Raw genomic sequence first — 27,894 nt, 5'->3', positions numbered from 1 at the left:
ATTCCCATGCTGAGATCCTTGGAAATGTTTTTAACAACCATTGCTGCGAGTAGAAAGAAATACAAACACAAGAATGTATATTCGATGTTTAGTCGATGTGTATTCAATGTGCAGTGAATCCACAAAATGGATGGTGAATTTATACGGTAATGACTCACATTAGAGTACGCCCACTTTCAACACCTGTACCTCGCTGCCATGCATAAAAGGTTACACACTTTGCATAGCCCACCACTCGATAATCTTTATCTAAACTTGCCCTTGTCCAGATACTGCATTGTGCCACCCGCTTCCATGGAGCAACCCCGATTCTACGGACGCAGGAACCCACTCGCCTCTGCCGTGCCTGTCAAGCAGAAAAAGAGAAAGGCGGTTGCCGTTTCCACGCCAAGGCAAAAGCGAAAGGCTAAGGCCAATAAAATAAACCTTCTGCTGACCCCAAAGGCTAAGGGTTTTCATAGACGTCAGCCTTATTATGTCAAGAAGATATTCGGTGATGTACTCTCAACGCAAAACGATTGGCAGCCAACCCATCGAACCCGCAGACCACCACCTCCCATACGCTTCGACGACTCTGCCGCCGCTGTCCCGGAAATCTTCAGCCCGTCTTCTCCACCCCTCATCCTCGACGCTGCCACCGCCCTCCCGGAAACCCACAGGCCATCTTCTCCGGTTTTATCCGACGACGCTGCCGCCTCTGAAATCCATGGCTCACTTTCTCTTTTGCTCTTAGACGACTCTGCTTCTCGCTCGGAAATCCAAAGGTCACTTTCTCCATCCCTCTTCGACGACGCTGCCGCTTCTCCTCTACCGGATATCCACAGGTCACCTCCTCCACCCTTCTTCGACGTCGCTGCCGCTTCTCTCCATGGAACCCCCATCTCATCCTCCGTTGCACCCATCCACCCAGATGTCCACACGCCATGCACAAGAAGCAGCTCGTTAGACCGGATGCTGCATGGGATAAGTGTGGATCTCCCCGGGAACTCTATTGTGCTAGCAAAGATAGATTTGCTTCTGGAGACCATGTTAAATGTGGAGCAACGGATGCTACATATGGATCAACGGATGGATCGACGGATGGAGAAGATAGAGGCTGACATAGCGGGTATACATAATTTGCTCAGTGTTAATGCCCCTGTTTCCCCGACGCCGGAGCAGGGGGTGACATAGATGTGATGAATGGGAGCATCGACCCCCTTCCATCACCAAGCACACCCCCTCCACCAGAAGATGTAGTGTACATGTATGCCGTTAAGGAGGACATGACAACCCCGTCAAGACCACGCCAGGAGACAACACGGCGACCAAGTTCAGAGGAAAGCTTCCTCCCAGACAACCTACCATCGCCCGTCGCCTCAAGCACACCCGCTCGCAGAAGACCTACATTCGCTCGCATCGATACGGTGCCCGACATCACCCTGTATGATCTGCCACCGACGCTCAGGGAGAAGTATAGGGTGATGAGTGCAGGTGCACCCCACAAGTATGCCTTGTTACTTTTTAAGCAGCATGTTCCCTACTCGTTGTACTGCGACTGGGCCTTCAGAGTGAACTACGACGGAAATCGCATAAAAAAGGCGCTTCCTGACAATTTAAGAAAGAACATTTTGGATGAAATGCGGCGCTTTTATCCAATTACAGATCCTGTAATGAAAGGCGTTCGAGACTGCATTAATGGCGTTTTGCGCCATGCAAGGAATCGGCCATGGACGGACAATGTAGTGGACTTTATGGTTTAATCACGGGAACTGTAAGACCATACTGTTGTGCTGAACTGTGCTGTACATGTTTTGACCTGCTGAACTTAAATAAAGGAGATGTTTTGACCTACTGTACTGTATTTAACTTACTGTTTTAACTTGCTGTACACACACACACAGGACCTGCACAATTCCAGTCCCTGAGGGCTGCAAACAGGCACGGTTTTCAAGGTTGTCCTGAAAACCGGCTTCTCTGCTGCCCTCGAGGACTGTAGTGGTGCAGGCCTGACTGACTATTTTGCACACCATCCCACTGTACTGTATACTGTATGTTTCTTTAATAAAGGAGATGTTGCGTTTTGTATACTGTATTTTATGAATAAAGATTTTTTTTTTAATCACAGGTAAGACCACACTGTTGTGCTGAACTGTATTGTACTGTACATGTTTTGACCTGCTGTACTTAAATAAAGGAGATGTTGTTGTGTGTTTTTTAACTTGTATTTATACAGAAATGTTTTAACTAGCTGTATACACACACAGGACCTGCACAATTCCAGTCCCTGAGGGCCGCAAACATGCACAGTTTTCAAGGTTGTCCTGAAAGCCGGGCCTGTCTGCTGCCCTCGAGGACTGTACTGGTGCAGACTGTTTTGCACACCATCCCACTTTATATGTTTTGACTTTAATAAAGGAGATGTTGCGTTTTGTATATTTTATGAATAAAGAATTTGTTTTTAAAACGTGACTGTAAACCATACTGACTAACTGTAAATGTTTTTACTTTCTATACATAAATGTTTTCACTACTGTAGCAGTAAACCATACACCTGTTGATGATTTTAATTGCTGTGCACTTAAAATGTTTCTACATTGTACAGTATTTGTAAATAAATGTTTTTGTACTTACTCCACCAATAAAAGAACATGTTGATTTGTTTTACATTGTTCCATTGGCTCCTTTGCTACTGTAACAAAATACAGTGTTTGTAGAATGTACACTACTGTCCAGGCACACTGTACTGTATACTGTAGGCATGTAGGTACAAGAGTATTAAAAAAATAGAAGACACATACAGTACTGAACTGTATGTACTGGCACTGTATAGAAGACACATACTGTACAGTATGTGCAGTACTGTGATACATGTAGAATAAATGCATTGTTTTTATTTTTTCGGGTTTATTACACAGTATACTGTTTATAAAAAAGTATTGTATACTGTACGGCCGGAAAACATCAGCATACTGTTTCAGGTACAGTATTCTATCCTAATCAATAACAACGGCCACTAAACTGTAGACTCCGGTACGTGGGTTTTTAAATCCGATTCAGCAATGTGCAGACATTGTTACACAAAGCGATATTATCCATCGAAATCCCTCCATTAGCCGCTTTCTTTTCTGAGGAAAAATAAAAATAAAAGTTTTACTGTAATGGTCTAAAGAAGTTCCCAGCCAGTCCCACCAATAATTTTCTTGGGGGGCATCTCCTGTTCACATGCGCATGCGCCTACCGTCGATGTAATGACATGCATATGCGTTTCAAGAAGGTTCCAATGCGCATGCGCCTAGCGTTCCACCAATTGTTCAGTATCTGCAGTACAGTACTGTAGAAGCCACTCAGCCAATGATATTGCTTACAGGAGAATAGCTTGACTTTTGAATCGCACCGATATTGATACTGTATTGTCAAAATAAAAAAAAACACAGAAAATAATACGGCAACAATACTCACCATAGAATTTCCCATTCAGCTGGCGCCGGGGCCGGTCCACTGCCAGTCCAGTGTTCTTGATCATCCACATCGATAGTTTGCAGCGGGACTAGTCCACCTGTAGTCAGCGGATGAGGCTTGAAATTGCTTAGGTACATGCAAGCTTGATCGAAACTGCACGCGAAATCCGACTCAGGCTCAGGGTTGTCACTGACGGTGGGACCGTTATTGGAAGCCGGTGCCGGTGCATTGCTTGGCAGCGACTGTCGTTTCTTAGTTGGTTTTAACACGACCCTTCGCCTTTTGCCGTCTGCATGATCATAGATACAGGAAAAAGCCGGTGATACACACCAATACCCTCCAACAAATTGTGGCTCAATACGATAAAAACGGATCGCTACATAACCTTTTCCTTATTGCACGCTTCCACGTATGAGGAGCTGGCGAAAATTTGTAAAAGTCATAGTTTTTGATAAAATACTGATAAATTTGAACAAATGTTGCCATCTTATCATCTGTTGCATTAATCGCGGCCCATATCAAATACGCGTAACTTCTGTTGGGTTTTTGGAAAACGGGCTGCACTTGAACACTCATGGCGGGCGACGGGTCTCTGGAGAATACTGTAACCGAAACTGGTCTTTGTCTTTCTTTAATATGAAAAGCCTAAATTGATACATTTTTGCAACCTTTTCCTTCAGTCTCAAGGCCAAGTTACAATAGCACACTATGGTATCTTTTTTAAACGAAACACCTGCAAGTCGACACATTACTGAAGCGCATGCGCATTGCAATTCATGAATATCTGCCATCTGGCGGACACGCGAAGAATTGCAACCTATTAAATCCAAACCATTCTCAATAAACGCATCAACCGCGCGTCAACCGCGCATGACCCATGGCTGAGAACGCAAAATAAATGAGGCATGATCCAGGTGAAGTGCGTCGCATTCCAGGAAAAAGCCAGGGAAAAAACGGCGATGTGTTAGACTCAGATGAGCCGAAGCAGTATATCCATATTTTCAGTGCCAATTTTTGTCTGCCCAGTTTTGGAGAAATATCTTTTACAGTAAGCGTGAGTTTACAAATACATTTATTTAAATCAATTAACCATTTGAATGAATCATGTGTATGGCATGGGGAAAAGAATAAGCCTTTGCTGAGTTGTAGCAATTCATTAGGTGTTAGGGGAAATTGTGATAAGTTGAAAATTATTGGAGAAGGACACTAGCTTATTCTTGTGCTTTTCTTTTTTGGAGTGAATACCTCCTTCTTTTTTGGAGTGAATACCTCCTCCTCTTTTTCCTCATTGTGTCTTATAGACTTCTCTCTCTCCTCTCTCTCCTCTCTCTCCTCTCTCTCCCTTCTCTCTCCTCTCTCTCCTCTCTCTCCTCTCTCTCTCTTTTCCTGGGGTTTCTGAAATGTTTCTAGTCCACAATAATTGTTCGTGTTTCCATGGTGGCGCTTTTTCGGTTCTAAAAATTATGGTGAGAGTCACTAGTGTGTTTAAGTATAGCTCCTTCTCTGCTGAATTCTCTTTCTTTAGGGGATCTCATTTTTACTCTCCTTCGCTTGTGATCATATCTCTGTGTGTTATGTGGAGAACTAAATCTATGGTTTCAAAAAATGACGTGCACATGAGACTTTTTGGATTTTCGTCTCCAAATTGAATATATAAACATATATACATACAGCACATGATGAAATGTATAGACATTTACTTTTACTTTGCCCACTACCAATATGTTCTTATGATCTCAGCACAATTCACTATTTGAGCTACAGTACCTCTACAATGGTTCACCATTTATTAACCCATCTATAGTTATATGTTTACTAATGTGTATGTGTCCCAATAATGATGTGCTCCACACCAAGGTATGTAGTGTAACTTTTAATTGTGCACAATGTGTATACGCTTTTATATCTACTGATACAGTTCAAAACTCATAAGGGACTTTAGAGGCTATAAACCCATTTTGACTTACCATTGGTAAACTCTTCATCACGTGATGGCAGAAGTAGGTATATAATTCAGCTTCCGGCTGGTCTTCACACTCAGTCCTTCCTTCCACTGAGAAAATCAAGCCGTGACTTGCGAAATTCGTTGGAGGACGTTTGGACTGTAAATGCATCCGCAGCAGTCGCACTAACCCCCTGCAACGTCACCCAGATCCCTAACATCATACCGCAAGCCTGCACCAGGATCCACAGGACACAAAGCGAACCAGTGCCAGTGGCCTCTCAACCAGAGTAAAACATCGGAGACAGAGAGGGAAAGTCCCAGAAACAGACCAAACTTTCGGATAGCCCTATATGCTTACTCAATAAGCAGAATTCGTGAGTGCAATATTTTTTATGAATTGTCTAATAAATTGCTTTTAACGTATTTCACCATTGGAGAGTTCTTGTTAGCTCTCTATATCTAGATGCATATTCTGTTAACATTGTGTATCAAACATTTGTGTTTTGTTAACATTGTGTATCAAACATATTATACTAAATAAAAAGAAAAGAAATAGAGGGCGCTGAGAAACTTTGTGATAGGAAAAGTACAATGTGCAAAAGCAAAGTGGTTTATACAATCATATGTGAACTTAAATCTATTAGTTAAAATGTATTTCACATGGTGCAGTGAAACCCCCAATTCACAAAACTATAAAAGATACAACTTATATCCCTATTTCTTGCTGCCGGACTCACACAAAAAAAATCTCTCGGACAAAGTCCAAAACCTTTATTTTTATTTTTAAATAGTTCCTCAATTGAGAGTCAATAGGCACATGGGGAAAGGAGGAGAGAAATAGATAATCTTAAATGCCAATGTTAAACAAAATAAACTAAACTATTTCTAGGGACATGCACGTATAAATCAAATTAACTGTTTAAAGTATGCTACAAATATGCACATGCGGCTCTTGAAGGGTTAGTAATGAAAATGTAAGACACTTCCTGTTATCTAAGTTGTCTCATATTCTGTTATATATTGTATACCTTCCCTCTTAATCCAAGTTAAGTTGGTACTCAAACAGTGGGGAGGGGAAAATATATAAAATGGAGAAAACAAAAATGACAGAAAATATAGAATTTAAAAGCAATTTTTAATATGAATGAACTGAAAGTGAATCTCATTCATAGAAAAAAACTTATTCATGGTTTTCATCATAAACATTTTCATGCAAGTAAGTGGAGGATAAGTGTAACTGGGTGAATCCTGTGTCACGTATTTAGACATACGGTATTGACAGAGTCTGAGACAACATTGAGCAGGTTAAAACTAGAGGGCTGCCTTAATGGCATGCTCTCCTCCTTCATTAAAGGCCTTTAAAAAGCATCCAGCATTCACTGCAAAGAGATCTCTAGTCCGGGAAATGCTCTGAACTGCTGAAGAGATCACACAGGGACTATTTTGCCTCTAAAAATGTCTCCTGTGCTAAAAAAAAAAAAACCTCTGTACACATCTCCTACATATGGTGTAAGAAGTGAGATGAGGTGGCCCTTGAATTTCAAAGGGGCCCCTGGAGACCAACAGGGAATTTTGTTGTTCTTTTGTTTGCAACAGTTCATACAACAGCTTGAGAAACAGGAGTGAAAGCAGAAGAACCATGTGTATAGATGACCAGAATAAAGGGCTACCGATCCAGGCAGAAAAAGTTACACTGCACTGGATAAAGCCACAAACACCAGTCTAACTGAGGGGACTGCTACAGACGGTGACCAACACAAAGTACTGATTCTGTGACCAAAGTGTTGCCGTTACGTGTGCGAAAAGAAGAAAAACAACAAAAAAACACATGTTTTTTTTAAATGGCCCGGTCAGAAAAAATAAAGAGAACGTTGAACGCCGAATATTTCTACCTGCTACTGCAAGAAGAGCATGGTTGGTGCAGTGAAACTGCAGGAGTTTTAAGCAAAGAAGGGGACCTCAGCATCCACGATGTGCCAGAGACTTCCAAAATAAAGAGGAAGAAATAGAAAAGATGTTCTCTGCTTACCGTGGTAGTTACAGACACATCATTCAGATGACCCTGCAACATCAGAAGGGGGTTAAGATGTCCTGCAGCCTAGAATTAATGGAAGATTCGTCCAAAGAATGGCAGAATCTCCAGAGGGCCCAAGGCAGAAGTTGTGTACCTCGAAGAAGTGTCTGTCTGGTTCTGACAGTGAGAAACCCTCGACAAACAATACCAGGGGAGCAGAGCCGGGACAAATACGTGACAATTCCTTGACCAGCCATGAAGATTCAGGAGCAATTGTTAAAATAGTTTCTGTACAAGCAGGCCAAGCAAACTGACCTAATACAGCAGCATATTGAGCAGCACAACAACTCCAAACCCAGCAACAAGCAGCAGAGGATGAAAGGCTGGCTCAAGTGATGACCGATTTAGAGACGGCGAACGCTATTGTTACTTCCAGGGACAAGAAACAGAGCCACTCAGATGTAGTTATTGCTGACTTGAAGCAGAGGTATGAGGAGGCTCAAAAGAAGGCCCTCCATGTCAGTACAGAGCTTGAACTCTCAAACAAGGAGTCTTACACTGTCAACCCAGAGTTGGGAAACAAAGATTCACAGTCTCAGCACAGAGCTGGAAATCTCTGTAAAGGAGTTTTGTAGTTTACGTACAGAGTTGGAAGTCTCTCAGGAAGAGATTAGCAGTCTCAATACGGAGCTGGAAATCTCTCAGAAAGAGGTTCACACTCTCAGCATAGAGCTGGATGTCTCTCGCCAGGAGGTCAACGGTAACAGAACTGGAAATCTCTCAAAAGGAATTTCAGTCTCGGTGCAGAATTGTGAGTCTCTCAAAAAGATGTTTGCAGTCTCAATACTGATCTGAAAGTCTCTAAAAGAGAACTTCATGCTCTCTCAACAGAGCTAATGTCACAAGGGAGATTCCAGGAGCAGGTAGGACCTCGATGGCCAGAACAGCAGGGGCAGGCAAGGATCGTCGGGTTCACAGGCAGGGATCCAGGGCTGGAAGCAGGAATCATAGTCTGGGTCAAAGGCAGGGGTCGGCAGCAGGAACAGAGCAGGGGAGTAGGACTGGAACTGGGGAGCAGGAAACAGATGGGGACAAGCCAGTTAATAGACAAGGGCCTTTTATATTTACAGGACTCATACAGAACAGGAACGTATCGCGGCAGAGTGAGTCAGTAACAAATAAAGCAAAGGCAACCAGGAAACAGAAGGTAAGAAGCTATAAAGGCAGACATAGACAGAAGAGAGTAGAACCAAGAAGAGACAGACAGAGAAACCCCAGAGCAGGCAGAAACAGCAGCACAGCCGGTGGACAGTCAAGGAACAGAAGTGGAGAGAGAGAACTTCTAAACTGTGTCAGGATTGTTCCTGACAGCTAGAAGTCTTGCACCAGGTGATCCGAAGTCTCAGCACAAAGGTGTGTAAATGGAAGGATGACTATAGAAAGGTCCTGAATGTAGAGACTTTAAAAATAGAGAACAGAAACTAGACAGAGGAGGTTTCATATCTGACTGACCAAGTCAGTGAAGAAAATTAGAAACTTCATGAAGTAAGAATGGTGAAGAAACAGGTGGAGCAAGAAAAGTTGGAAGTGCAGTTAGCACTGAAAGGAGAAGAGGCTGCTTGGAGCAGGAAAAAGGGCAATCACTTTGTTGTTTCCAGTTAGAACTTTCTCAGATCAGAGAAAGCTCTGAAAGAAAGAACAGAAGCATTCTAACACTCCAGAAATACTACGGAGCTCTTATTCAAGGAAAGTTGGAGAGAAAGGTATCTGTGCAAATGCTCTGCAGTGGTCGTCTTACAGAGGACTATAGAGGAACGAAAGCTCAGCAGCTTTATCGCCAGAATAAAGCAGCCTGCCTTCTCCAATCAACGTGGAGAATGCAACGACAAAGAAAGAAGTATGAACATTTGAAGCAATGTGTAATTGTGGTGCAGTCAAATGTTAAGAAGTATCTGCAGCAAAGATGTTACAGGAAAATGAAGGAAGCTGCTTGTATGATTCAGGCCAGATATCGGTCCTACAGCACAACCAAGCAAGCTATGCATTACTATAAGCGCACCCGCAATACCGTCTCAGTGCTACAATCAACTCTCCACAAAAGTCTGGAAAAAAATAACTGAATTACGACTGAGAAGCACAATACAAATCTAGTCGTACTACCGTTCACACATGGCCTGGTTCAGATGCCTCACGATGAAAGCAGCTGCTATAAATATTCAGTCTTTGGCTAGAAAAAGATAGAACAGTATCTGTAGTGGCGCCCCTAAAGATGCAACTCTGGTTGGCCACTCGTCTTTGCAATTAAAAGGCACAATAATACAGGTTTGCCAACTGCAAAAAAGAGAAGCCATGAGTAATGGTTACGTACGAGGAAAACTACAACAAGATTGATGTACTGGAATTTAAAGACACTGAACAAGGCGCAAATGACCTCTACTGAAAAGGAGGTCATGCTTTTTGCGGATAAGTCCATGATGGATATGGAAGCATTAGGCCGGGGTTCCCTGGTACTGAAGGAGCTTTAAGACAGTGCTACTGTAGTAGAAATATTCTGCCAGACATCAGTTGGGACTTCCCCCCACATTGAAGAAGTGCACAGGCTGGATAAGTTAATGCATCCAGAAAGAAAGGCTCAAGACTATAAGTCTGCAGACTGCCAAAGGAACATGCCACAGGAGCCAATCAGAGTTGATGAAAACTTCGCCAAGGTTGAGCTGCCCGATGATGCTCAGCGAGACGCGGGTGGTCACTATAGTGACAGGGAAGAAAAGACTGCACAACGCATGAAAAAACTTGTTGCCAAGCAAGTAAAAAATGTGTTGGTAAAATGGAAAAGTTAGCTTGAGCGAGAAGTCTTCCGCAGGGTTGATGAACTATCTAAGCACATTGTGGAAATGCTGTGCTTTGGAAGAGTCAACCAGGAGCGATTTAAAGCGTGCTGAATTTGAGCGTATTGTGGAAGGGACACTGGTTGCTTGCACAGGCTATAAGAACTTTGTCAGCAATGGTTTCTTCAATTGCGACAACATATAATGGCCACGAACTGAGGGAGAGGCAGCAAGCCGCTATGCCTCGTCTCCTGAGTACAAGATTACTGTCACAAAGGCGAAAAGTAAGATTGATGGTAGGAGTGATGATCGCCTGAAGAGTAGACTTTGCTCTAAGGAAAAAACGCAGACTAAATATGTGGTCTCTCTCCCTACAGCCATTCTCCCCCATCCCATGGCTTAAGAGAGAGTGGAGGGACGGGGCTTCCGCCATGGATAGCCCTAGATACTCACAAACAGGGGAGCAGCGTAACAGAGTGAATCCCCTGTCACGTAATAAGACCTATTGACAGAGCCTGAGACAGCACTGAGCAGGTTAAAAGCCAGAGGACTGCCTTAATTGCCTGCTCACCTGTTTCATTAAAGGCTTTAAAAAAACCTGCAGTATTCACTGCAGAGATCTGTAGTCTAGGGAAACACCCTGAACTGCTGAAAAGATCACGCATGGGCTATTTCTTTCTGCTAGGAAGTTACTGAACCCTGGACCACTCTGGAGAGAAACCTGCACACAGACTTGAAGAACCCTACCCCAGCCGAAGGTAACTGACCTCCATCTGTGAACTATTTTTATGACTGTTGTTGGTAAGGGGCTTAGCTCCCCAATCCATAGATAGGGTGTGGTGTGGTCAAGACAGTGCTCCCTATGGGAGATAGCCGTTTTGTTTGTTTTACTTTAACCCTGTTTTTGTTGAAACATAAGCTGTGTTTTTGTTATTTAAACTCGCCGGCTAATAAGAGCCTATTTTTTATTTCACTTTATAAACGTCTTCTGTGGTAAACACCTCTGCACACATCTCCTACATTAAGATGTTACTTTTATACAGTACCACTGGAGAGCACTAGTCAGAGGGGGTTATCTGGTGTCCTTATGGGGTCCCTGCCATTCACTCCTTCTGTTAGATGACAAAAAATAATGATGTTCTGTGTCCAAGTTTGGCACAATTCAAACATCTGTTTGCTTCTCAAAAGCTTCTCCCTATCTTTGTGATGCTTGTATAGAGAAGCCGAGCCGACATCCTCAGAGGGCTCCCTTGTTCCTCCCTTCCTTTAGAGTCACCAGGAAGTTATATTCATCCAATCTGGGGACTCTGGAACCACAAAGCTCTGTCTCCAGTTCCACCCTACATGTTTCATAGAAAAGTTCCACTTCCTCAGGGTTTTCTACAAACGCATACTGTAGGTTGGAACTGGAGACACGCAGGAGCTTTTGAGAAGCAAATCTAGAAGTTTGGATTGTCCAATCTAGGACACAGGTGTTTCATTTTTTGTCATCTGGTGAAAGAGTGAATGGCAGGGACCTCATGAGGACATCAGCCAACCTCCTCTGACCTAGTGCTCTCTAGTGGTACTGTATAAAAACAATATGCTATCCTGCACTTTCTTGTATGAAAAAGTTTATGATGAAAACCATGAAGTTTTTTCTATGAATGAGATTCACTTTTAGTTAACTCAATTTACATATATTAAAAATTGCTTTTAAGTCCCAAATTTTTCTTTTCTCCACCTGACTTGGATTAAGAGGGAAGGTCTATATAAGAGAATATAAAACAACTTGGATCAAAAAAATTTTTTTTTACTATTACCCTTTCATGAGCTGCATGTGCACATTTCTAACATACTCTAAACTGTTAATTTGAGATATAAGTGCATGTCCCTATACATTATTTTTCAAATGCCTTGTATTTAACATTATCTAATTCTCTCCTCTTTTCCTCCCTTTCTCCATGCACGTATGGACTCTCATTCAAGAAACTATATTCTACTGTACATAATGTTGTATTTAAAAAAAATGTGATGTTTCTTTTTTTAATATCTTTTCTTGCAGTTATCATTAGATAACTCTCGCGAGAAGATTCTCAACGCTCGAGAGTCATACAGAAATATGTTGTTAGAAGCTGAGCGACAAAAGCAAGAATCTATAGCAGCAACTGCTCTTCACGCTGAAGAGGAGAGGAGAAGTTCATTAACACAAAAAAGGAAGAGTGGGAAAAGCTCAGGGAGAAAGAAATAGCAGCCTTACCAATCCCAAATAGATGAGCTGTGTATTCAGAAACAAATACACATAGTTCGTGTCATTCACCTAAACAGGAAACATATATTTTAATTTTACATTTGCCCTTTCACTTAGAATGAATAAATGCATCTGTTATTTTGTGTTTAAAATAATACTTTCAGTATTATAGTAGAAAGCATGTATTCATTAGCCAGGAAATATATGTTATGTATTTATGTTGAAATTGAGCAGTACTAATTACTTACTGATCTTCCAAAAATGTGTTCTTTCAAATGAGCATATATGTACTGTATTCATTTAGCAGTATTTCTTAATAAACCTTTTTTGATTATTCTACAGTATTTTGTCTGTACATTTTCTTAAGATGTCCTTATTGCGTGTTGGTTTTGGTTTCTGCCACTCAGTGATTTTATTTCGCTGGGCAGCAGAACAATGTACACTTTAAATACTTACTGTATGTTGCAGCAGTATCTGTGATTCATTCCTCCCCATAAGGGATTTTGATCATTATTACCAGTAGTGGACTTTTTAACATGTTATATGTTTCCCACCTTTGTTTCCCCAATTCCTTGAGATAACAATTTGGTATTTTTGAGATTTAAAATGTTCCAATATTTCTTTAGAAAGCATGATTTATAAAGCCTTAATTAGACATGTTGTTTTTGTTTTTAAGATGGGTAGCACAGTGGTAGTTAACTAAAATATTGCCAATTAATAGAAATGTAGTAGGTAGCTGTGAAATGCTTGGATAAAAGTAAGATTATAGACTAGATTTTGTTTTGTAATGCACTTTCTTAATGCAAGTTTTGATGTGCTGTATGGTGTGTAATCTGACTGCCCAATGCAGAAGGCATTCGATTAATTTGCTTTTAATCAATAACTGTATCTTTTTGATTCAGTCATCACCCAATTTGTTGTTCTTACTATTTTAAACAGACCTTAAAACAATGTTGCTGTTAACATGGAGAAAATGAGTATTGTTGATATTGACTTTATTGTGTGAATTCATTGTTCTTTGTTCAATACAAAATTATTCTTCCTGTAATAGCAGCAATACACCTTCCTCAATTCACCTGGTTAACTATAGCTAAAATATGTACAGTATTGGATGCCAATTTTGTTTTCCATATATATATAATATATATATATATATATATATATATATATATATGCAAATATAACTGTATGCTATATATATATATATATATATATATATATATATATATATATATATATAAAGATAACAGCAGGCACTTCAAAGGCTCCAAAGAAATAGGTGCTTGTTCAACAAAAATAACAGGAAACCAGGTGTCCCACCAAGGAGACAAAAAACAGCACTCAAGGTATATTGCAAAAGTGTATTTGAAAAAAAGCAGGCACATATAAATCCGGATTTATATGTGCCTGCTTTTTTTCAAATACACTTTTGCAATATACCTTGAGTGCTGTTTTTTGTCTCCTTGGTGGGACACATGGTTTCCTGTTATTTTTGTTGAACAAGCACCTATTTCTTTGGAGCCTTTGAAGTGCCTGCTGTTATCTTTACGTATATATATATATATATATATATATATATATATATATATATATATATATATATATATATATATATATGTGTATACAGTATATATATATATATATATATATATATATGTGTATACAGTATATATATATATTTGTATGTGTGTATATGTATAACCATGGTCACCTTACCAGCGTGGGTCGTCGACTATGGTACGCTTCCCCGCAAGCCCCCTTTTCTCCCTTTAGGTGCCGCGCGGTCAGCGAAGGCAGTGCGGTGAGATAGCTGGCAGCAAGAGGCGCAGGGAGGTTCTGGCGGCTCTCCACTGATTGGCGCCTCCATCCCGGCGGGCGCCGACATGTTGGAGTTGTCCGCGGACAAATGCGGCGGCCATCTTGTGCGTGGCAAACTGGTCGCGCATGCGCTGCAGAGTGCCAGGAGTTGTGGATCTTAGAGGTGACAGACAAAGCGCAGGAGAAGGGAGAGAGGCAGGAAGGCCCCCTAGAGGTTGCGCATGCGCAGGAAAGTGGCGTGACAGCCATTAGGGTAGCGCAGGCGCAGATAGAAAAAGGTAGGCGGCCATTAGAGAGGCGCTCATGTGGTCTCCATAGGCAGGAGCCTCCATGGGAACTACAGTTCCTAGGAGGCATAGCTGCAGGCAGTCAGGTGCTTTAGCTTAGCCAATAGGGCTGATGAATCCTCCTGTTTAGGGGAGGATATAGTTAAGGATATTAGCAAGCTTGCAGGAAGGAAGTCCCTCAGGGATGGGAGGCAGACAGGGGAGGAGGTAAGTGTGCAGATTCAGGGACCAATGCACTAGGTCAGAGTACCTCCCCAGGCCCCAGCTAGCCCTGAGTCACCAGTGAGTTGCTGCAGCTAGGGACAGACCCCAGATAGGGATGCTGCCACCTTAGCTGAGCAGGATGGCTAAGCTGAGACAGTGTTGCTTTGCAGTGTAGCCACAGTAGTTAGCTTTGGCTGCTGCAAGAGAGGCCCCTCATTGCGAAGGGTGGTGTTTTCTATAGTATACACAGTGTATGTGATATCACCGGTGCCAGTTGCACATGGTGAACTGCCAGAGTCTGGGATCAGACAGAATCTACAGTAAGAGATCTTCTGCATGCAGGGACTAGGCCAGAGGTAATTCCCCAGGGCCCAGTTAGTTCCCTGAGCCACTGTAGAAGTTTTCTATGTGTGTGACATAGGGAAGGCATTAAGATAGGGACTCTTTCCATATAGCTAGAGAGAGAGAGAGATATGCTGCAGGACGTTGCCTGAACCCCAGTGCAGCTTGATAGCTGAAAGGAGATCTGGACTCAATAGTAGAGACTGTTCTGAAAGGATCATCCGGCTGGGGATCCCTCCCCAGAGGAGTCAGACGGGGGAATCATTCCTGCAAGGAGGAGCGCGTCGCGCAGCAGGACCACATTGCAGAGTTGCTGATTACTGATGATTATCCTGGTCAGCACTATGACCAGGGAGGTAGTATAAGTGCACCACCGGGCCCCAACACGGAAGCGCTATCCCTCACACTCACACTCACCTTATTGTTTGTGGACACTCAGAGATTAAGTGCCCAGGCACCTTGATACGGAAAGGACTGAGATTATTGCATGATTGACATGTGGGGTGGTACCATGATGAACCAGGGACATGATACACTGATGTCTATGTAAAGAGATTATTATTATCCTGCTTAGTAAATACTGTTCTTATTCAACTGTGAGTGTATTTACTGTATATGTTGGTTGTTCTGGTGAGGGCACACTCCCACTACGTTGGGATCCCTCATCAGTGGAGGCGCTGCACCGTGTGCAAGTATACCCCAGGCTTCCAGTGGCGGAGGTTCAGGCCTCCTGTTAGCCTCACAGGTGATAGCAGCACGCGTAGTTGCAGTACCCCCGGGGTACAAGGGCTACATATATATATATATATATATATATATATATATATATATATATATATATATATACACTGGCGACACACTTTATTCGAGCTCGGCTAGTCCCACGAATTCGGGTATACCCGGGTGTATTGAGGTTTGTGACTGTTTTCTGCCCGAGTGCATTGAGGTATTTTCCAGGCAGGGATTGAAGCATTTTATTCCCGCTGGCTGCAATACTGCACAGTATATATATATATATATATATATATATATATATATATAAATATATATATACTGCATTACAATTCATGAATTTATGCCATCTGGTAGACACGCGAAGCATTGCAGCCTATTAAATCCTAATCATTATCATTTAACAGATCAGCCGCCTGTCAGCCAGGCATGAACCCAGGCTGGGAAGGCAAACGCAACGGGGCTTGTCAGAGGTGAGGAGCGGCGCATTCCAGGTATCTTCCAGGTACATACTGGGTATTTGCTCGAATAAAGTGTGTCGGTGCAGTATATATATTAAGGTTATGGTGGGTAAAAAAAGTGACAAAAACCCTCCACAGTAAAGTATAAAGCAACTGTAAATATTACTGTATGTTCATTTGCATGTCTTAGACAGGTCTGCAACCCTGTCTTTCACCATTATCGCCCAGCATACACGCTTCCACTGCAGCAAGGGATTCTGGGAAATGACATGCAAATGAGCACTCAGTGCCACCTTTTGTCTCAAGCTCACCATAACCTTAATAATTGTGGTGATTACCTAGTCTATAGTCTCAAAACCAGCTTAGCCATTACAACCAACCTCACACTGATGATACCCATCAAGGTTGAAACATGTCTGTGAGTGGGTTTAATGGCTCTGCATCTCATCCCAGCCTCTGTCTAAAAGCTGTGTTTAAAACAGCATGCATTGGCTTCAGGATTTGCTTGTGTAATACGATCTTGAGACAAAAGGTGGCATTGAGTGCTCATTTGCATGTCATTTCCCAGAATCCCTTGCTGCAGTGGAAGCGCTGTATGCTGGGCGATAATGGGGAAAGACAGGGTTGCAGACCTGTCTAAGACATGCAAATGAACATACAGTAATATTTACAGTTGCTATATATATATATATATATATATACCTCTACATATATATATATATATATATATATATATATATATATATATATATATATATATATATATATATATATTGATATAGGCTGCATGATATATATATATATATATATATATATATATATATATATATATATATATATATATATATATATATATATGTAACGGGTATTCCACCCCACCCAATCGCATATATAGTGTGGGTGAGTAGAACATGCAGTGTTACCGGTGTGGTGCATTACCTGTTGGCTCGCAGGAGGGCTGAGCTTCCGCCACGGGGAACCTGGGGCAATTATACTAGGGGTAACCACTTACTCAATAGGTGCAGCGCCTCCACCTGCGATGGCTCCCACCAGAGGGGGAAGTGAATCCTCGCAGGACAAACACAATGATCACATACACAATGGGATATAATAACTAAGGACTTTACTAACATGTAATACGACACATCACATTCATAACATAACCTGTGTCCCTCTCAGGAGGAGACACTAACCATGACGTCTCGCAGGACGATTCCCCAACACTAGGTGATCCCACCCAGTGTCCAAAGAACCCCACCCAATGTCCCGCACTCTTGCAGAGAATCAATGGGTGACTGCGCAGTCACTATTAAGCTAAGGGCCCGGTGGTGCACTTAGAACTGTAGATACCTGCCGAGCACTCCAGTGCTCGGATCAGCAACGCTTCACAAAGGGTCAGACGCGTGATGAATCCGTCTGATCCTATCCTGGCGATATTCTCTGTGACCCCAATGTGGGTCCGAACTCCTTCACTGGAACCGCCGCATCCGCTGAGTCCCTCACTAACACAATAGCAACATGACACATACTACACTATAGGCGTCCCTATAACACAGCATCCTTAAGTGGCTTAAGGGTCAATCTCCTAGGGCCTTCGGGGTTGCCTATCCTATATAGGTAGGTCTTGTACCCACCCTACTCATAATACGGGCCCTGGGCCATGGATCCCCGGACTGGTTACCGCTATGAACCCCCCCCAGTTGCCTCGTACTATGCGCAACGCCGGCCTGGGCAATGGCTCCCCGGATTGGTTACCGCTATGAACCCCCCCCTCGCCTCGCCACTCGCAACACGGACCCTGGGCTATGGCTCCCCGGACTGGTTACCGCTATGAACCCCCCAGCTGTCTCGTGCCACTAATTCACAACAGGACCCTGGGCTATGGCTCCCCGGATTGGTTACCGCTATGAAACCCCCCAGTTGTCCTTATCTTCCCTGCTGTTCCCCAGTGCCAACTAAAGTAAGTGACAGGTTCCCTATCCTGAGGGCTGTCCCTGGCAACACTCACACTACTGGGGACTCAGGGCTAACTAGGGCCTTAGTGCAGGGAGTCTCCGGCTCCTGCACCCTACCTCCTTCCTCTGTCTGTCTCCTTGCCCTGCTTCTTCCTGACTGACTCGCAGCTCCAGCCCGCCAAATGTATCTATCTCCCTCCAGGGCAGTCCTGCAGCCCTATTGGCTCCTATCAGACACCTGGTGCCTGCCTCGCTATGCCTCATGGGAATTGTAGTCCCGAGGCCCTTACAATAACATTGGGGCCGCGTGCGCTCCTCCCCTCTGCCTACACTAACCCCTAATGGCCGCCGCAACATCCCTCTCACTGTCCATACTCTCGCGCGACTCCTGCGCATGCGCGAGTGGTGGAGTAATGGCGGCGCTCTCTTCGCCGGCCGCCGGGACCTTAGAGACGCGATCGCGGCCTTAGCAACGGCCCGATCGCGTCCCCGGCAACCGGCCCGCTCGTGGAGACAGCGCACCGCTCCCTGCAACGGCCCCCACCCTTGGGATGGCCGTCGGGTCTGCCGCTGGCCTCCGGCAGCACCCGGCATCTCTCCTGGCCATGGAGGCGCCCTAGGAGGGCGAAGGGGAAAACAGGTGACCTGGCTACACTCTCCCCCTGGTGAAACACCCAACGCCCTCGCTTGGGGAACCACATAACATGGTACAATTTTACACACTGAAAAATGGCATGGCATACCCCGCACACTTAACAGATCGACTGCAACATCCTCAAAACATGGCACATTTTCACACAATGAAAAATTACATGGCATATCACACCCACTATTACCCGAGGCCAGCTGAGTATCAGCTGCTTGCTGAGACCATTTGTGGGGTGCCCCTAACTGATCAGATGGGGGTACCTCACTTTTGCGTCCGTGAGCCTCCCCGGGGTGAATCTCTCGGAAAGCACACTCTGGCGTAACAGTCACTGCTTCAGTGCTACTTCCTCCCCCTGGTGGAAGGAATAGCGCAGTGTCCTTCACACCAACCTTTACTTGATCATCCATGGCCTGGAAGCGGCAGGCCAGGCGGCCAGGACCTTTCCCTCGGTCCACTACGTGACGAATGGGCCGCTTCTTCTTGGGCGCAAAGGAGGCAACTTCTACCAGCTCCTTTGCCATATAGTCCTTGTCCCTACATACGTGCTCAGCTTCCACTGAGAAGCGAGAACTGGACACTGTCTCTTTACTCAAAGTCTCTGCTTCACCTGGCAGGGGGTAAAGAGTAGACACCTTACCCCTGCGGTGATTCTCAGTGGCCAACAGATCCTCGGGGACGCTGTCAGTTCCCACCTCGGCTGTCTCGGGACCTGCCCCCTGTACTTCTGGGGCAGTCCACTTGCTGTCCTTAAACTCGGGAGCGTTGGATCCCAGTCCTGGGACCATTTGGGTTGGAGCGCATGGGCTCTCACTCAGATCAGGAACCGTAACTCTGGCCTGTTGCACGGCCACCTCCATCGGAGCCTGTGGGGAGCAAGGGGGTTCCTTACCACTCTGCTGGCTTGCGATGGGTTTCTCTCCTTCCTGGTCGTCTGTAGGTACTGGTCCCACGCCTAGGACCGATGGTACCTCTGTAGTAGGTCGGACTGACCATTGTAGGGCACACGGGCCCACAGCAGGGTCCGTATCCTCTGCATCATCGTTGGGGTGGTCCGCCGGTAGGCGCATCGCCACCGAGGGGACTTCAACCTCTTCACTGGAAACTTCTGCATGCTGGGGTACAATAGACTTCAGTAACCGCACACCGCAACACTCACAGTAGGACCACCATGTCAATGTCTCTCTAGAACAGTCACAAGTGGGGCTAAAACACTGTATGCCCATTTCTCCTTCCACCTCGATGGTCCTGTAGTCGAGGGATAACCGAGACACTTTGGCTCCCTGAGCGTGGGCTTCTTGCAGGCAGGAGCATATGAAGAGAAGAGAATCTACTCCGGGCGCACGCCAGGCCACATACATACTAGGGTGTATCCCTTGACAGTCTATCTCGGTTTCCTGCTCAGAAAGAAAATATTCCATGTCTACGACAATGCCTTCCTCCTCCTCCTCCTCCTCCTCCTGGTGAATAGAAGGGTCTAATGGCTGTTCACTGTGCTCACTCCCCCTGGTGGAGTTTAAAGGAGGGGTGTGCTCTATCACTGGATGGCTCTGGCTCTGCACTGAGTCACTCACATTACGGGGGCGGGGCTCTGGTTTTCCCGCCAGTCCCGGATGATTTTCTGTAACCTTTTTCTGAGCAGCCTGGCAGTCAGAAGCACGTGTGTCATCTTGAGTTGGCGGGAGCCGCCATTTTAGGTGGGACTCACTGTTAGCATTCCCTGCTGCAGGAGCCTCCATTTTAACTACAGTCCTGTCAACTACACTGCAGCTTTTTGCATAGATCATGAGACAGTCCCCTGCGGAAGACTCGGGGAGTGTTAATACATGGGGAACAGTCTCTAGGCATATGTCATGCGTGGTGAACAGGAGATAGGTAATCCCCCGGCCGTCAGTATCCAGCCTTAAGTCTGTCACCCGGGCAGTGGCCAATTCCGGACAAGTTCTTACTTGGGCGCGCATAGTGGACAATTCCGTATCATGGGATACTCCGGCCACTACAAACACGCGCCTTGGGGATAATTGCCGCGCTAAGGCCCAGTCATCGACGTCTTGCGGTGACGGCACCGCCATGATGAAAAATATGAATGGGACAATTTGAAAAAAATGAAAACAGGGCACCCCAGGTCTCTCTCAGCAGCGCCTCCAAATGTAACGGGTATTCCACCCCACCCAATCGCATATATAGTGTGGGTGAGTAGAACATGCAGTGTTACCGGTGTGGTGCATTACCTGTTGGCTCGCAGGAGGGCTGAGCTTCCGCCACGGGGAACCTGGGGCAATTATACTAGGGGTAACCACTTACTCAATAGGTGCAGCGCCTCCACCTGCGATGGCTCCCACCAGAGGGGGAAGTGAATCCTCGCAGGACAAACACAATGATCACATACACAATGGGGTATAATAACTAAGGACTTTACTAACATGTAATACGACACATCACATTCATAACATAACCTGTGTCCCTCTCAGGAGGAGACACTAACCATGACGTCTCGCAGGACGATTCCCCAACACTAGGTGATCCCACCCAGTGTCCAAAGAACCCCACCCAATGTCCCGCACTCTTGCAGAGAATCAATGGGTGACTGCGCAGTCACTATTAAGCTAAGGGCCCGGTGGTGCACTTAGAACTGTAGATACCTGCCGAGCACTCCAGTGCTCGGATCAGCAACGCTTCACAAAGGGTCAGACGCGTGATGAATCCGTCTGATCCTATCCTGGCGATATTCTCTGTGACCCCAATGTGGGTCCGAACTCCTTCACTGGAACCGCCGCATCCGCTGAGTCCCTCACTAACACAATAGCAACATGACACATACTACACTATAGGCGTCCCTATAACACAGCATCCTTAAGTGGCTTAAGGGTCAATCTCCTAGGGCCTTCGGGGTTGCCTATCCTATATAGGTAGGTCTTGTACCCACCCTACTCATAATACGGGCCCTGGGCCATGGATCCCCGGACTGGTTACCGCTATGAACCCCCCCCAGTTGCCTCGTACTACGCGCAACGCCGGCCTGGGCAATGGCTCCCCGGATTGGTTACCGCTATGAACCCCCCCCTCGCCTCGCCACTCGCAACACGGACCCTGGGCTATGGCTCCCCGGACTGGTTACCGCTATGAACCCCCCAGCTGTCTCGTGCCACTAATTCACAACAGGACCCTGGGCTATGGCTCCCCGGATTGGTTACCGCTATGAAACCCCCCAGTTGTCCTTATCTTCCCTGCTGTTCCCCAGTGCCAACTAAAGTAAGTGACAGGTTTCCTATCCTGAGGGCTGTCCCTGGCAACACTCACACTACTGGGGACTCAGGGCTAACTAGGGCCTTAGTGCAGGGAGTCTCCGGCTCCTGCACCCTACCTCCTTCCTCTGTCTGTCTCCTTGCCCTGCTTCTTCCTGACTGACTCGCAGCTCCAGCCCGCCAAATGTATCTATCTCCCTCCAGGGCAGTCCTGCAGCCCTATTGGCTCCTATCAGACACCTGGTGCCTGCCTCGCTATGCCTCATGGGAATTGTAGTCCCGAGGCCCTTACAATAATATTGGGGCCGCGTGCGCTCCTCCCCTCTGCCTACACTAACCCCTAATGGCCGCCGCAACATCCCTCTCACTGTCCCTACTCTCGCGCGACTCCTGCGCATGCGCGAGTGGTGGAGTAATGGCGGCGCTCTCTTCGCCGGCCGCCGGGACCTTAGAGACGCGATCGCGGCCTTAGCAACGGCCCGATCGCGTCCCCGGCAACCGGCCCGCTCGTGGAGACAGCGCACCGCTCCCTGCAACGGCCCCCACCCTTGGGATGGCCGTCGGGTCTGCCGCTGGCCTCCGGCAGCACCCGGCATCTCTCCTGGCCACGGAGGCGCCCTAGGAGGGCGAAGGGGAAAACAGGTGACCTGGCTACATATATATATATATATATGCAAATATATATATATATATATATGCAAATATAACTGTATGCTCATCTGCATGTCTTAGGCAGGTCTGCAACCCCACCTTTCCCCATTATCACCCAGCATACAGCACTTCCACTGCAGCAAGGGATTCTGGGAAATGACATGCAAATGAGCACACAGTGCTCATTTGCATGTCATTTCCCAGAATCCCTTGCTGCAGTGGAAGTGCTGTATGCTGGGTGATAATGGGGAAAGTCGGGGTTGCAGATCTGCCTAAGACATGCAGAAGAGCATACAGTTATATTTGCATATTTGCTTTCCTGTGGAGGGTTTTTGTCACTTTTTTTACTCACCATAACTTAACTCAGTATTATGGTTTATATATATATATATATATATATATATATATATATATATATATATATATATATATATATATATATATATATATATATATTAATCAGACTGTTCAAATATTGTAAAATTCCTTCTGCTTTTAATCCTTACAAATGTGATAGATTGTATTGAATATCCTACAGTAGCAACCCCCTACCCCCTTTGATTTATCTAATGCAGTTCCTTGGCACAGTTTTGCTGCAGAGAGGTTTGATGAATAACCCTCACATCGTGCCAAATACTTGGAGGTTACATAAGTGTAGATTCATGAAAGGCCATTTGTTTACACAAATTCTTATGTTACAGATATAATACAAAATAATTTTAATTGGCGCAATTGATGGCTTATACAAGAAACTTTACATGAATACACAAAACACTGTACTGATCATTAATTAACAGAATAATTATATATATATAGATATAAAGACAAAATCCAAAAGTCGCAAATCAGAGACAACAGGTGGTTAAATGTCTAACACCTGTGGAATAAATATGTAGAATATCCTTATAAGAATCCAGGACGAGATATGATCTATGTACAGTAAGAGATGTGTGCAGAGGTACGCAATGGAGACTGTTTAAAGTGAAACTTAAATTAGGCTTTATTGCACCTGTCCCTTTAACACAGCAGAACATTCAAAATAAGTCAAAGAAAAACCTGCTCCATTTTGGAGAATATCTACACATGTAGTCCAGCCCTCTCTAGCTGAGTGGTTAGCTAAGCTATTTACCAGCCCCAAATATATAAACATATATACAGATATATAACAGTCCCATAAGAAAGTCTTATCTGTTTCTTGTAGCTGTAGGGGACGTCTCTCTGCTTTCCTGGGTCAGCACCTTTGTGTGCTAAGGCAATGTCTGTCCAGGTATACAGCTCCCCTTTGTCTTGCTGTCAGCCTGCAGTCTCTTTGCAGCTCAAGACATCTGTCCGCTGGTCAGTCCAGTGTCCACTAAGGAAATCCTCAGGTCTGTCTTTCCTAGGTCAGCTCCAATTGTGAGCTCTGAACAGGCTTTTTCTGGCAGAGTTCTGATTAGACAGGTGGGGTTGGTTGATTGCAGGTGTGCAATTAACCAGTACACTGCTGGATTAGAGGCAAGTTTCTTAACAGGGATAAGCCCCTGTTACAATCTATAAAAGAGAAAAATGCCAATATGGTGAAGTACGTTTTATCATCCCAAATAAAGCGCAAGAAATGTGGCTACTTACAATGTAACCGAAATAAACAGGCATGTAAGGATAAAATATTTTCTGTGACTGCTGCAGAGGGGCTGGTGGTGTCAGGAACTCCTCGTAGATTACACACTGTGTCCACAAGCACTGAAATAAAACTCCACAGTCCCAATAGCCTTGAATAAGCCTTTGCAGCACATGCAAGAGAATAAAATCTCCTTACTTCCGACTGACAGGGAGATCTATTTAGAGACCCTCACCCTACCGGTTTCATCTGTTAAACACTTCATCTGGGGCACCTGATGCCTGTGCAAATTACCTCAAAAAAGCTACTAGCCAACTAGCCCCACCCCAAACCCTGCCCCCCTTAAAAAAAACATTGAATAAATTCCTAATAAGAACTAATATCAACATTCATTTTTGAGATAACTTAGTTTATTTATTGTATTACATTTATACTTTACTAAAATTTGTCCTTGTCTCAGTTACGCAGCCGAGGAGGTTGGAAAAAGACATGCGTACATCAACTTTAACCTACTGTATGCCAAATTTAGACGACAGATACTTTATCCTATATCCGTAATTACAGTATATTGACCCAGAGGAAGGCAAACAAAAAACCCCAGTGACACATTATCCAATGATCTCTCATTAAGGGAAAAATAAATTCCTTCCTGACTCCAAGAATTGGCATTTGGATTTCTCCCTGGATCAACATCCTTCCTATGTTTTACCTATTTATCATATCTGCTCTGTTTGGCGCCTCTTTTCTAATGTGAATAAATCTAATTTAGCTAGCCTCTCCTCATAGAAAACCTTTTATTATATTAAACTTTATGAATAACAGTAAGGTACCTTTCTCACATTAAGCACAATAATAATGCATGATTGTGACTGTACATATAAACGTCACCGCGTGTGTATAGCAGCCCTTTCCATCGCAACTCCCACTCTCTCAGCAGCCCCACCCCCCAGCGCACCAGGCTTCCCGGTGCAACTAGGCCCCCTTGCAGGGGAGTGTGTGCAGTGAGATTGACCCCTTGCTGGGGGGGGGAGGGTGCAGTGAGAGTGACCCCCCCCCCCCGACAGATGTGTGGAGGTGCGGGTGAGTTGTTCCCAAAACTCAATTTAAAAAACATTTTATTTTATTTATTGTTCTTCATGCAAGATCTATAACCTCAGCTGATGTTACATGGAACTAATGGCATTATCTCTTCACATGTATGTTTTTAACCCACTGAATGATCTGCAATCCCCCTGTTTTAAAAGAAATACCCCACCCTGCCTTTATTATTGATTTTGGTATGTTTGAATATCAAAAGGTGTTTTTTCTTTTCTTTTAACGGTGTGCTGCTAATTGTCCAACTTGTAACAGGCAGATTTATTGGGTGGGGGTGGGGGGTGGTGTCATGTGACTGCTTAGATGTATAAAAGTAACACCACTATAAGGGACGCATTGGCAGGGTTAGCATTGGCCTCTTAAGAGTGATGCCTCTTAAAGTGATCATCTTTAAGTGATCATCTTTAAGTGAAAATATATAGTTAGATTGAGGACTGAACCTACTGCAAACTCTTCTACACAAGGTGACAAACAGTGAGCTACTCTAACCACACTATAATCCCATGCTTGGGAGCAAGCACACTTAACCCCCCTCTTACACCTTATTTTACTGCAGCCTTTCCCAACACTGACTGCACACAACTGCCTCCCCCCCCCCCCCACCCCTCAACCCTCTGCAAACCCTGAATAGGCTCTAGCATTGCAATGCAGCAAAACATTTTGACAAGAAAAAGGCACACCTCTGCTGTTTAGTCTGCACACACTCACTTGGCTCACAACAGCTTCATGCAACATTACCTACCTCAGTGATAATGAACCTGGTACGGTATGTACCTTAACTTTGTTCTTTCTTGTGGCTTCATGGAAATGTTACTCTCTCGATCCACTAAAATCTCCTCCCTCCTGGCCCACACCCAACATCACCATACACCCCGGATTACTCATAAGCCTTGCACTACTGTATCTACTGAATGTTGGTGGAGAACTCTGAAAAACAGCACACAACTACCGCTCAATCTAATGGCAAACATCACACATTTACAACTTGCAAACAACTACTCAAATTTCTATTCATACTGTTACTCGCTTTAGCAGGTGATATTGAACTTAACCCCGGCCCTACCATTTCAACTCTGTCCCATACCCCTGAGAATAGCCCCTTCAAATTCCAAAAAGGGCTTTCTGTCTCCCATATAAATATCCGGAGCCTGCTGCCCAAACTGGATGAACTAAGGGCATGGTGCCTTATGCATAAACCCAAAGCTATTGTTCTCACAGAAACATGGTTAACCCCTAAAACATACAGAACACCTACAAGCTCATATTGAACCCCCAAAATACACACAACATATATATAAGCATATAAGTTTCACAGAGGACTGCTACTGAGCATGACAATATATATATTTAAAACCAGAGACATAACATAAAACATAGACAAAGCTCAGTGCACATCTAGAAAAACTTATATACGGTACAGTGCCTAAATATACATGTATAAAACCCCTGATGCAAATATCGCCATTCAGGGATACTCCATTTCTAGGAAAGATAGGTCAAAGAGAGGAGGAGGGGAGTTATTTTATATTGCAGACACCTTACAATTTACACAGTTAAATTGCCCCCCATACCCACCTTCTTTTGAAATCCTAGCTGGCAAAATCTGCCTCCCATTTTCTAAGCCTAACTTGGTTGCTGGCATCTACCGCCCCCCTAAAGCCCCTCTACAGTCCCTGACTGATATCACACAGTTTCCTGGCTCAATTTCCTCTCTGAATGACAAGAGTGAGCTGCTACTTCTTGGGGATTTCAACTACAATTGGCATGACCCTAAAAACCACAAAATCCAGACACAACTCAAGTGACTTAACCTAACGCAACTACTTTCCCAACCCACATGGACAAACCTGAAATCTCTCAACCATTCCTTGGTAGACTAGGTTCTCTCAAATCCCAGCAGAATCCTATCCTCTGGCAGCCTTCCTGACATTTTCAGTGACCATGCAATAGTGTACTGTGTAAATAAAAATTAAACCACCCCAATCAAGCCCTAAGGTTCTCCTCACTAGAACATTTAGAAACTTTAACAAACAACAGTTTCTGGCAGACCTTACCAACTGCCCTTGATACAGAATCGACTTAATTCCCGACCCTGATTCTGCATTCGCCTATTTTCAATCCGTTCTTAAAACTCTTTGATACCCACGCTCCACTACGCAAAATAAGAATGCGGGGGGTCCACCTTCCATGGGTTACAACCGACCTTATAGCACTCTACCATTTCAAGGATGCCTTGTGGAATAGCTACAAAGTAACTGGCACTGCCAAGGATCTTAATCACTACAAATGCCTGCAGAACATGTGCACAAGGCAAACAAGACACGAAAAAGCACAATATTATTCTGACAATCTTCACCAAAATTCATCAAACCCAGCTAACTACTGGAAAGTTATAAACAATAT

General features: G+C 44.5%; 1 protein-coding gene across 1 annotated transcript in view; it reads left to right on the top strand.

Moving 5' to 3' along the window:
- The window catches only part of ADGB (androglobin), a 542,000-nt gene extending 529,203 nt beyond the window's left edge, over positions 1-12,797 (top strand). The window contains exon 35 of the mRNA XM_075596533.1: positions 12,273-12,797. Within this exon, the coding sequence (XP_075452648.1) occupies positions 12,273-12,458 (186 nt within the window). The 3' untranslated portion in view covers positions 12,459-12,797. The remainder of the gene's footprint in view (positions 1-12,272) is intronic.
- The last annotated feature ends 15,097 nt before the right edge of the window (positions 12,798-27,894 follow it).

The sequence above is a fragment of the Ascaphus truei genome, chromosome 4 (genome assembly GCF_040206685.1).
Source record: "Ascaphus truei isolate aAscTru1 chromosome 4, aAscTru1.hap1, whole genome shotgun sequence".
In the NCBI taxonomy this organism is placed as follows: Eukaryota; Metazoa; Chordata; class Amphibia; order Anura; family Ascaphidae; genus Ascaphus; species Ascaphus truei.
This window is presented reverse-complemented; position numbering and strand designations above follow the sequence as displayed.